This window comes from Balaenoptera ricei, chromosome 2 (genome assembly GCF_028023285.1).
Source record: "Balaenoptera ricei isolate mBalRic1 chromosome 2, mBalRic1.hap2, whole genome shotgun sequence".
In the NCBI taxonomy this organism is placed as follows: Eukaryota; Metazoa; Chordata; class Mammalia; order Artiodactyla; family Balaenopteridae; genus Balaenoptera; species Balaenoptera ricei.
Genome location: NC_082640.1, coordinates 95543090 through 95555837, shown reverse-complemented (window position 1 = coordinate 95555837; position 12748 = coordinate 95543090). Strand labels below are relative to the sequence as shown.

Genomic DNA, 12748 nt, shown 5'->3' with positions numbered 1-12748 from the left:
TTTTGCCACATTTGCTTTATTTTTCCTCCTCTGTTATATGTATGTTTGTGTACTTAGATATCATATATGTTTGTGGTTGAACCATTTGAAAGTAAGTTGCAGGCTTTGCAATACATCACCTTTGAATACCTAAGTGTACAACTTTTAAGAATAATTGCATAATCACTATACCGTTATCACTCTAAGAAAATTAACAAAAGTTCTGTGATATCTAATATGCAGTCCATATTCATATTTCCCTAATTAACCCCAAAATATCTGTTGTAGCTCTTTTCCTCTGATGCAGCATGTAAACTCAAATTGCATTTGGTTATTATGTCTCTTTAGTCTCTTTTAATGTAGAACAGTCCCCTGTTTTTGTTTTTCATGACTTAGACTTGTGTGAAGAGGATAGGTCAATTGTCTGAATGTTTCAATATTGGATTCAGTTTAAATATTTTTGCAAGGATACTTCAGATAAGGATAAATACAGGGTTGTCCATGACAATTCCAGTTTATATCTATTGTTTTGATATAATTATTAATAGCATCCCCTTTCACTCTCGGAAATGAAGCTGTTTGGCTGATTAATTATATGGTTACCCTATTCATAGCTCAGGTTGTATACATCAGATCAGGAGGATATAATGTAAGTTGTTCCATTACTGCTGATAACTTTAATTCCTTGATTAAAGTGGTGATTGCCAAATTACTCCATTATAAAGGTTATTTTCTTCATTGAAATTAGTAGTAATCTGTGGGGTGATGCTTTAAGATTGTGAACTATTTCCCAACTGCTTTTTACTGAGTGGTTTTGGTATTTATTGATGACTGTTGCCTAAATCAGTAATTACATTATGGATTACAAAATGATGAAATTTTAATATTATTATTTCTTCTACATTTGTTAGCTGGCATTCTTATGTAAAGAAGAGCTTTTCTTTTTTCCCCTCTCTTCTTTTTTTCTCTCTGTCTCCCAACCCCTTTTTGAGATCACTGTGGTCTTATGGATTTCCTTTTAATTCAGTGTATTATAATGTATCATGATTGTATTCTTTTTGATGCCCAAATTGTCTAAAATTTTGCTATTGGGAGCCCTTCAAGTCCTTTGTGGCATGGCCTCATTAGTATTTCTGTTACAACAGGATGGCCCAAGTTCACTTGCACTTTTTTCCTGCCCCAGATCTAGAATTAATTATTTGAAGGAGCTGTGGTCCTTTTAGTGGGGAATGGTATTAGAAACCAAGATCTGGTAAATTTATTACTGCTTGGATGTCATTGCTTCAGTGGACAGAGCCAAAAGAAATAAATAGATATATATTATGAGTTCACATGGATAGTTCCAATTCAGATTTAACATTACTTTCTTTTGTTTTATGTTTGTATCTTTTTCTCTTAGAGTGAAAAGCTTAGTGTCTAATAATAATGTTTTTAAAAAGTTGCTTTACTTGCCCAATAACACAACTAGTAACATGAAGGACATTACTTGTCTTGTTCCCTTGCACCTTACTCAGTTCTTCAGTCTTTTTCAGTAGTTTCTCTAAAAACTTTAGGTTTATTTCTAGCTCTTTGATGGCTTTATTTGTGTACCATGTATGATTAGAAAGCAAAAGAGCTACCCAGTTGGTATTAGGCAGTTTCCAAAACAGTTTCAAACTGGGAGAGCTTCTCCCAGGCAATTGTTAAAAATATCCATCCTCTAGAAAAGAAAGTTTATGACACTTTTTGGAATCCTGTGATAATTAGTCCCAAGCTAAAGTGAGCGACAATGCTGGATTTAACTAGCTTAATTTATATAGTTTATACCTCTTGAAAACAGCATACATGTTAGAAAGATTGCTTTGTCATTCTAATTCTGTGTGCTTGGGTGTATGTGTGTGTGACAGATAGGCAGAGAGGTAGAGACAAAGAAATGTGTGTGTGTGTGTGTGTGTGTGTGTGTGTGTATGAGAGAGAGACAGAGACAGAGAAAGATGACCGAGCATAAGATTTGCAGCGTTGTTGCTAATGTTTAATAGATGAAACCCTAAAGTCCCGCTCTTTGGAGTACTGCCTGCCACGTTACCTTGTATGGTTACAGCAGCAAGTTACTCCTCAGTTTGAAGATTTTCCTGAGCCTTTCCTTTAAATTATTTTATATGGTAATTGAAAAGGTCAAGTGAAGAACATAAGTGATAACACTTGAAAAAATTGTAAAAGGAACTATTGAGGTACAATTCAAATGTTTCCAGCCGTTGTGCTTAAGGCTTCAAATCACATTTGTACAAAAAATTTCTATTTCTCAGATCACATAGAAAGTATCATATATTTCAATTCTGTGCTACATCAGAATTTTAAAAGGGATTTCTTAAATCCTTCAAAATCATGAAGTAAATGGATTTCTAGAGTCAGTCTTCTCTGCGTGCCCTATTTCACCCCCTGCCTCTTCTGGCTCCTCATTGCACCACAGGAAATATTTAGGGCTTGGCATATTTATAATCTCTACATATGTGAAATACCAGTTTCCAGATAAGCCAAGTTACTTCCACAAGAAACAGCCCTTTTTTGTTATAAATCATTGCCATTAGGTTTTAAAACGTTTTATCATTTGATAGGATTAAGCTGAACAAACCAACTCTAAACCTCAGTTTAAACCCTCAAATGTAGTGTATTGGAATGTTTGTTTCTGTTATCTTATTATGAATGTTGAGATTAAGAATCCCCTTAACAATGTAACATACTGTTTTGCCAGACTTTACAGACAGAGAGCTGTGGATGTTTTACTGCTGTCAAAATAAAACATTTGAAGTTTGAGTGCCTAATTTAATCATAAAATGTAAGCCTACAAGTGAAAAATGGCGTAACATCCTTGAAGATCCACCATAGAAAGGCTTGGGGGAATGCAGTGGGGAAGGATGGTTTCTTTTTGTTGGAGAAGGAGTCAAAATTGTTAAAACTAGCATTCATCACTCAATAAGGGGTGCTGAGAAAACTGGAGAGCTACATGTAAAAGAATGAAATTAGAACATCCTCTAACACCGTATATAAAAATAAACTCAAAATGGATTAAAGACTTAAATGTAAGACCAGATACTTTAATAAAGGAAAACATAGGCAGAACACTCTTTGACATAAATCAGAGCAATATTTTTTTGGATCCATCTCCTAAAGCAAAGGAAATAAAAGCAAAAATAAATAAATGGGACATAATTAAACTTAAAGGTTTTATACAACAGAGGAAACCATCAACAAAATGAAAAGACAACCTACTGAATGGAAGAAAATATTTGCAAATGATATGACTGATAAGGGAGTGATATCCAACATATATAAACAGCTCATCGCATGAAAAAGCAAATAATCTGATTAAAAAATGGACGGAAGAACTGAATGGACATTTTTCCAAAGAGGTAGTACAGATGGCCAACAGGCACATGAAGTGATGCTAGTCATTAGGGAAATACAAACCAAAACCACAATGAGATATCACCTCACACCTGTCAGAATGGCTATCATCAAAAAGAACACAAATAACAAATGTTGGTGAGGATGTGGAGAAAAGGGAACCCTTGTGCACTGCTAGTGGGAATGTAAATTGGTGCAGCCACTATGGAAAACAGTGGAGGTTTCTCAAAAAACTAAAAATTGAACTACCATATGATCCAACAATTCCACTCCTGGGTATATATTTTAAAAAAACTAAAAACACTAATTGAAAGACATATGCACCCCAGTGTTCATAGCAGCATTATTTACAATTGCCAAGATATGGAAGCAACCCAAGTGTCCATCAACAGATGAATGGATAAAGAATATGTGGCATGTATGTGTATATATATATATATATATATATATATATATATATATATATATACACATAAACACACACAAACATACACACACAATAGACTACTACTCAGCCATAAAAAAGAATGAAATTTTGCTATTTGCAGTGACATGGATGGACTTGGAGGGCATTATGCTAAGGGAAATAAGGCAGACAGGGAAAGACAAATACTGTATGATATCACTTATATGCGGAATCTAAAAAATACAACAAACAAGTGAGTATAACAAAAGAGAAGCAGACTCACAGAGAGAACAAACCGATGGTTACCAGTGGGGAGAGGGAAGGGGGGGAGGGACAACAGAGGGATAGGGGAGTAAGAGATACAAACTATTAAGTATAAAATAAGCTACAAGGATATATTGTAAAACACAGGGAATATAACCAATATTTTATAATAACTATAAATGGAGTATAACCTTTAAAAATTATGAATCACAATATTGGACACTTGTAACATATAATATCATATGGCATACTTCAATTAAAAAAAGATTTGCTCTTTTTAGATTAAATTATTATTTAGTTTTGCTTTTTTTGACCTGTATGTGGTTTTCTCAGGACTCACATTGTAAACTTACCATTTTGTTTCTAATTTTTTTTTTTTTTTTACTTGTTTCTAAATTTATAGCTATAGTTTATTCATTTTCACTGCTTTGTAATATCTGATTGTGTGAATATACTACAGTTTATTCAGTCTCCTGTTGGTGACACAATTGAATTATTTCTAGTTTTTGCTGTTACACACAGTGCTACTATGAACATTCTTGCACATGTGCAAGCTTCCTCTAGGAAACGTACCTAGAAGTGGAATTGCTCTGTTGTTACATATAAGAATGTTCAGTTTTCCGAGACAATGCCACCTGTTTTCCAAAGTGTGGGTATACAAATTTATACTCCCATAATTAATGTGTAAGAGTTCCCATCGATCATAATCCCTCCTACCATTGTCTTGCCAAATGTTTGATTTTTGCCAATAGAGTGGGTATAAAGTGGTATCTCATTGTATTGATAATTTGCCTTTCTCTAATTACTAACTGGATTGAGCATCATTTTGTTTGCTTATTTGGCCATACACATGTCCTGTTCTATGAAATATCTATGTCCATCTTTCTAGTGTTTTGTTTTTCTTTTCTTATTGATTTGTGTGAATTCTTTATATATTCTAGAGTATAGATAATAATGTTTGAAATATCTTCTTGCAGTTTGTGGCTCCTCTTTTAAATTTCTTTATCTTTTGAGGAACTGAAATTCTTAGTGTAGAATTTATCAGTCTTTCATGTTTACCACTTTTGTGTCTTTTAAAAATCCTCTCTACCCCAAGATATTTATAATAATTTGTTCATAGATGTAAAAAATATTTTCTGTGTATGTCAGATGTGTTTCTTCCTTTTCAGTTCTTGTGCATCTAATTAATTTATTATTTTTGTATTACTGTGTTCACTAAGACCTCCAGTGCAGTATTGAATGGAAGCCTTGTGGAGGTCATCCCTGTTGTATTTCAATCTGATAATCATTGTCTTTTAAATGGCAGGTTTAGTCAGTTTATATTTGCTGTGAGTATTGATTTATTTGGACCTATTTCTATCATCTTAATTTTATTTTTATTTGTCTTGCTCTTTACTACTTTTTTCTTTTCCTGGCTTTTCTTTGATTGATTGAGTTTTTATTTTTCATATTCCATTTTTTAATATTCCTATTTTTGTTCTTTTAGGGAATTATACTATGCACATGTAACTTAAAAAAATTCAGTCAAACAACATTTTACCTCTCCTATTGAACACTGTAAGGGCTTAATACACTTAAGCTTGATTCATCCCCCTCCTAGTTATTGTTATTTTCTTCATTATTTTTTGTTCCGTCATTTATTTTCAGGCCACAAATTAGATACTATTATTGTTTTCCTTTAATACTGGCATCATTTCTTTGGATTTGCATAGATGTTTACCATTTTCTTTGCTCACCATTCTTATAACTCAGACTGTTTTTTCTGAAATACATCTAGAAATTCCTTCCATTGGATCTCCAGTTGGCATATGTTTATTGGCATATTTTTGTTTGTCTATTAATATTTTTCACTCCTGTTCTTGATGTATAGTTCTGCTGGGTAGGTAATTTTAGGTTGCCAGTTATTTCCTCTTGGCACTTTGAAGATTTTATTCCAGAGTCTTCAATATTTTATTGTTCCTAATAAAAAGTCTCCTGTCATTTTTTTTTTTTTAACTAATTAATTTTTATTTTTGGCTGTGTTGGGTCTTTGTTGCTGCACGTGGGCTTTCTCTAGTTGGCGGTGAGCGGGTGCTACTCTTCGTTGTGGTGTGCGGGCTTCTCACTGCAGTGGCTTCTCTTGTTACAGAGCACAGGCTGTAGGTGTGCAGGCTTCAGTAGGTGTGGTGCATGGGCTCAGTAGTTGTGTCACGTGGGCTCAGTAGTTGTGGCTCACAGGCTCTAGAGCGCAGTCTCAGTAGTTGTGGCGCACGGGGTTAGTTGCTTCGCGGCATGTGGGATCTTCCTGGGCCAGGGATCTAACCTGTGTCCCCTGCATTGGCAGGCAGACTCTCAACCACTGCGCCACCAGGGAAGTCCCTCTCCTGTCATTTTGATTACCTTTCTTTGGTATATGATCTGTCTGTTTTCAATGGCTACTTTTAAAATATTCTCTTTAGTCTTGCTCTTTTGCAGTTACACTACTATAAGAAGGATCTCTGCTCTGATTTCTTTGTATTTATCCTCCTTGAGATACATTATGTCATGTATCTGTGACTTTGCATTTTTTAAAATAGTTTCTGAAACAGTCATAGGCATTATCTCTTTAAATGCTATCTCTCCTCCATTCTCTTTGCTGTCTCCCACAGAACTCCTATTAGATATATATTTGATCCTTCATATCTCTTAATATCTTGGTATGTTTTTATATTATTTATTTCTTGTCATTCTCTGCCACATTTCTTAGGTAGCTGTTAGGTTAAAGTGAGGCGTGATAGTAGGAAATCATTGATGACTCAGAGGTTCCTAGTCTGGGTCAGTGGGCCAATTTTGATATTACCTTCTTCACTTTTCTTTCTCACTTTAAAATAAAATACGATTTTTAGAAAGTATTTGCAAACTAAATATAATGTGAGTCTGAGTATTGGTCTAAGGTACTAAAAGCATTCTAGGTTTGTATGTTGACATCTGAGTTGTAAGAGATGAGAGTACTATTGTATGATTTCATGAGTCACTTCCTCTTTAAATATACAGGAGCAAGGCATTAGCTGACTGTGTTATTGAGTCTCTGAAACACAGATGTGACAGCTAATGAAACAGCTCTAGGTACTCTGTTCATGAACATATAGCCAAAAAGTGATAATCCAGAAGTAGTTTTAACAGTATTAAGGACCATTAACCTGCCTACCTGGTCTCAGTGAATTTCAGAACAATATTTTAAATGTCAGTTTATCAAGGAAATGAAACTCTTCTGAAAATTGGTGAATTTAGTCCTGTCACAGATTAAAGTCAAAAAAGACACTGGCAAGTAGAAGACAGAAAGAGTTGAACATCTTAAATGTTAACTACTTTTAACCCATTTGCTACAGGTCCAAGACTTATAGATAACTGTCATGGATAAGATTTCATCCTGTGTTTTATATTGCTTCCGTATATACCTTAATGCATTTGAGAAAATATCCTATTTGGAATTGGGATTGAAGGAATTTAAAGAAAATCCTTAAAGTAATTAAGGGAAATTATTATTGTACCACATCCTGTGGTTAACAGGAAATATTTATACTTCTCTTATTTGTTTTTGGCAGGGTTGCTACAAGTTGAGTTGAAAACAAGAAAAACTTGCTTTTGGCGCCATCAAAAAGGAAAGCCAGATACCTTCCTTTCCACAATTGAAGCCATTTACTACTTTCTGGTAGATTATCATACTGATATTTTAAAAGAGAAATACAAAGGACAATATGATAATCTTTTATTTTTCTACTCTTTTATGCACCAGTTGGTAAAGAATGCCAAATGCCCTGGAGGCAAGGAAACAAGAAAACTTACCCATTAGTTTTTAGGAAGTCACTTAATGTAATTTTATTTTGCTAAAATCAATAAAATTATAACTGTGCTTTGTTTATTCCTAGGAAATATTTCTGTATAATGTCTGTAAGACCACGTGAAAAAATAAGGTTTTATTTATTTTACTTCATGTTTTTTAAAATGAAGTTATTTCTAAGGGACTTTTCAGAGATAGTGTTGACCGAAAAATTCATTTCAGAAGTTATTTGCTCAAATTTGGCATATCTCAATTTTATTACCATATTTTAATATAATAACGTGTTGTATTTATATATATGTAATTAGATATAATTAGATATTTGTTTAGAGATCTTCATATCTTTCCACCTATACTCACAGAATCTCCTCAAGTGATTTGTTTAAGGTTAATGGCAAACATGGGCAGAACTAGAAATGTAGCTCCAGTCCCATAGGGCTATTTCTTCTTAAGTCCACACTGTCTCTGGTGGACATTTGTTGCTTTTTTCATCTGCCTGGCATCTTTTTTAGGGAGAAATTGCTAGCAATCATGTCCTATCATAGGGATGGACATATGACCCGGTTTAGCAAGCAAAGTGCCTAGTGATTGATCCAGGGATGAGCACATGTCCCAACATCCTTCTTGATAAGTGATATGGATGCTCTAGGAGATAGGGTTTATTTTTCAAAAAGCAGTGGTTAAAAGCACAGACTCTAGAGCTAGACTGTCTAAATCTAAGTCTCAGCTTTCTTTTTTCACCTACCAGTCATTTGTCAGTTTCTTCATTTCTGAAGAGATGGTAATACAGTAGCTATTTTAGGATTATGGTGAGGTTTAACTGAATTAATGTATCTAAGGGGCTTTCAACAGCACCTGGCATATACTAAGTGCTATAAATGTGTTTACTCTTTTTATTATTTTATGAAATTGTGAAATAAGCATGATGTATATAATCCTAGAGCTACTGGTGACATCTCTGCTGCAGGTGGCAAGAACTTGCCTTAGAATGAAGCCAGCAAAAGAAAGCAGAGTGGAGAGATAAAAAGACTGAGTCCTGAGGACATCATTTAATCATCTAATCTAGCTGCTTGTGAATGGAACCCTACTGTGCTGAATAGCTTCTGTTTGCCCTCTGGATCCACCCTCCACTCTTTCCCATTCTGCTCTCTGCTCTGTGAGGTAGGTCCCCTTGACCACTGGCTTTTGCTTGGGATCAGCAAATGGAAGCACCGTAGGAGATTGGAGGTTGAAAGGAAAATGAAATTGTTTATTTATTTCCCTTGCTCCTTTCCTGCCAGGTCACCATGCGTTGGGTGTGTCCTTCGACTGAAGGTCATCCTATCAGGCATCCCTTTCCCAGCAGTTATTCCAGTTAACTTCAGGCCCATGCTCCCTCCATTTACCCCTTTTCACTTATATCGTAATGAATCCAGGGTATTAATAGCCCCAGCGTAGGTCAGTGTACCTTGCTGGTTTTCCTAAACCCTGCCTTTACCTTTGTAAATAGTAATTTTATTATATTTTTCTCAAATGTCCCCATTTGAAGTTGCCCTCTTTCTGGGACACTGACTGATAAATTTCACCCATGTGGGTGCTAGAAATAACAGTACATTTCCCAAAGTATACTCAGTGGGACACGTGTTTTTATGAATAAATGAGTTATTGGTAAAATTTGTTTGCTGCACCTTATATTCCCCTGTTAGAGATTCAAAAGGCACAAAATGAAAGTGCTGAAAAGTCCTGAAATAAACATTTTGAACTTTATTTTAGTTAGTATTTCTTAAACTTATTTGAATAAGTAATGCCTGCTAACATACTGTGGAAATAGAACATTTGAAACATTGTAATTTAGAGCAGTCCCTGATTAATATATATGTGGCAGTTGAGGCCTAAAGAGATTAAGTAACTTGCCTATAAGGTCACACAACTAATTAGTGGTAGAACCTTATCTAGAATCTAGGACTTCTGATTTGGTTCAGTGAGGTCACCATTTTATTATGCTTTTCGTTAAAAGGAATATAGATTATATAAGGTTTGAACATTATTAGTCCCATACTCTTAGCCAAATAAACAAGCTGACTTGCCTATTAGTTAATAGGCAATAACTGGCTAGCAGTTATTTTTCAAGAATGGAATTAAAATGGATTTCTTCATGTTTAGAACTTGACCTTGGGAACAGAAGAAGGCCTGAATTGATTTAAGCAGGACTCAAGTTGGGTTGGATTTCTCTGGGCTAAATTTGAACTTTCCTGAGCCAAAATCTATTGCCATTTAACTGGCTCTCCAAACCAACAAAATATAATTGTTAAAAGGGAGAGGGGGAAAAAAAGAACTCATTTGCCCCTATCTTACAGCTGTCTTAAGAAAGATGACCCATATGCTCCATAAGAGCCTAATTTATAACTAAGGCCAGAAAAATCTTAAGTTTTTCCCCCCAAGTAATAATAATACCTGTTTGAACAATGAATTGTCTGTACTTGTCTTGTTTTTCTTTGGTGTGAAAGACTGTAAAAATGACAGTAGTTTTTTACTCCTCCCTGTATTCTTTTTTTCATGCTCCTTTGAAGTACATTCTCAAGTACTTTCTGGGCCATATGTATTTGCAAACATCTGGTGTATTGCCACTTACTCTTGTGCTACTGCTGTCACCATAAACACATACATGTCTTGGTTAGCCTCCTTGAGGGTGAGACATGCATGAAGCAGAGCCAGGTTACCCTGGTCACCCCAGCTAAATCCTGTCTTCGATTGGCTGATAGCCAGTCAAACCCCAGGTATGTGAACCATCCCAGCCAAGATCAGCAGAACCACCTAACTGACACCTATCTGATTCCAGATTTGTTAGCAAGGGATGTCCATTGTTATGCCTCTGAAGCTTTATAGCTATTATTATACAGCATTATTGTGCCCATAGATATCTCATCTTTGGATATAGTATCAGACACACCTTCCTCAAGTGCCTTCTCACATTCTTGGCCCCACTGTTTCCTAGACCACCAACCACTTTGCCATAGCTACCACCCTACATAGTGACACACTACTAGCAGGCTGGAGTGATTCTTCTGCCTGAGGTCAACTAGCCACGTGCTCAGAATCTCTGGCCCATCCCAACGCTTCTGGACTCAAGGAAGCATCATGCCACAGGGTTTCCCCAGTGATTGTCAAAAGGGCTAGATGATGCAATCTGGAAGAGCAGTGAAGTTAACTGTCTGGAAAACTTGGATCAATGGACTAGAAGAAGCCATCAGACAAATTCCTCTCCCTTCTCATGGACTATTTTGAGGCATAGTTTTTCACCCTCCTGCCCAGAGATGTACCATGTAGCTAAACAACTGTACTTACCAAATTAGCAGCAGTGTCTCTTCACGGCTTTTCATGAAACAGAAACCAAATGCTATACAGTAATTTATCAATTTGCATTTGCTCCCAGTCTCTGCTAGCCTTACTTCCTTACTCTCACCAGCCTGGATTGCCCCTTCTAATAAAGTAATAGATTTAATTTTTGCCTGAGGCTCTCTTTTCTAGAGAAGCCAGGTGGTTTAGTCTGTATTTGGTGAGGAAAGCAGATTCATTAAAGTAATACATGAATGAAGAGGTTTAATAAAGGAATTGGGGTTCACCCAAATATGGAAGTTGCTGGGGAAATAAAGGTCTGGAAGACCAGCAGAAGAGGATTAGAGAAACATTCACTAACTAGTTTGGCCCGAGACACTCAAAAGTACTCATGGCTTAGTTTGTAGAAATGTATATGTATTGAATATATCGCTTTTCTAATTTCCTTAATCTTTCTAGTAGCCCTTTGATTCAGCTGAAAGGCATCTCTTTAACTCCTTCAGAGGTTGTACAAAATGAGCGTATAGTTAGACCTTACTTGGTCTTTTACTTGAGGCCATCATAATGGCAATACCCTGGATTTGTTCTTTGTCCTAAGGTTATATTTAATGATCAAACATTTGATTTGGTGAAAAACAATTTCATTTTCCAGTCTAGGCTCTATATTCCCTCTCAATAATATTTGTATTACCACTTCCTTATTTTTGAGCTTGTCTTAGAGTACCTTATAAATTGCAGTGAATAGCAGCCAGCTTATTCTTTCAAAATTCTGCCTCAAAATCTCACCCAATGCCATGAAGGTATTAGGTACATTTTCTGTCTTCCATGTTACTGCAGGTGATAATTTTACCACACTTTTGCCTCCAAATACTGGCAATTAAAAGACCCTAGTGTGGGGGCCCCTTAACCAGTCTCAACCACCCACCCACAACCCCCTGTGTCCAGTATCCTGGATGATAGAAACCAGCTCCACAGAGAGAAACAAAACAGTACAATAAACCAGGAACAACTCTTCACTGAAATGTTCCCTGAGTCATCAGCGCTGCAGACACAACACGGTTTCTTCAGCATCAGGTTCAAAAGTCAGGGCTCCGGGTCACAAAAAATGTGGCCCCTTACCACCTCCTCAGTGGAAAGAACTGTGTGTGTTTTCTTTAGGGTGATTGATAGAAACAGCACACTGAAGCTGCAAACATTTAAATGCACACAGGCTGTTAAGAGTTGTAAACTTCTTGAATCCAGGCAGAGAAAACAACAGCCCCCAAAGGAGAAAAAGTTTACTCACCCATAAAGTTCATGAGTAAGGGAAATTTTTAATTTGTACATTATTTATAACTGTGATTAACTACTTGGTCACCTGAATAAAAGGTTGTATAGGAAAAAAAAAAAAGACCCTAGTGAAAAGTTTGGCTAAACACTCAATGAGCCTGCAATGAAGACCACCACCCATCAAAAACACTTGGTGAAAGACTCCAAATTAGAAAAAGGGGGGGAAATCCAAAGGAAACAGACAAGCAGAGAATGAAAGGGGAAAAAAACCTAAATATCTTCAAAAAAAAGAAACTATATTGTATTCACAAAACAAGAATGGGATAGTATGA

At 35.8% G+C, this 12748-nt stretch overlaps 1 protein-coding gene across 9 annotated transcripts in view; it reads left to right on the top strand.

Annotated features, from left to right (window-relative positions):
• Positions 1 to 12748, top strand: part of DTWD1 (DTW domain containing 1) — a 211738-nt gene that overhangs the window by 11402 nt on the left and 187588 nt on the right. For 5 of the 9 annotated variants that reach the window (XR_009500833.1, XR_009500834.1, XR_009500835.1 and 2 more), the window contains exons 5-6: positions 7597 to 7703; positions 8800 to 8993. Coding sequence is in view for 4 of the 9 variants with exons in the window: in XM_059913319.1 (XP_059769302.1) it covers positions 7597 to 7844 (248 nt within the window). In the remaining 5 variants the exon portion in view is untranslated. Of the gene's footprint in view, positions 1 to 7596; positions 7905 to 8799; positions 9579 to 12748 lie in introns of those variants that run through there. The other 4 variants (XM_059913319.1, XM_059913320.1, XM_059913321.1 and 1 more) reach the window with 2 other exon arrangements.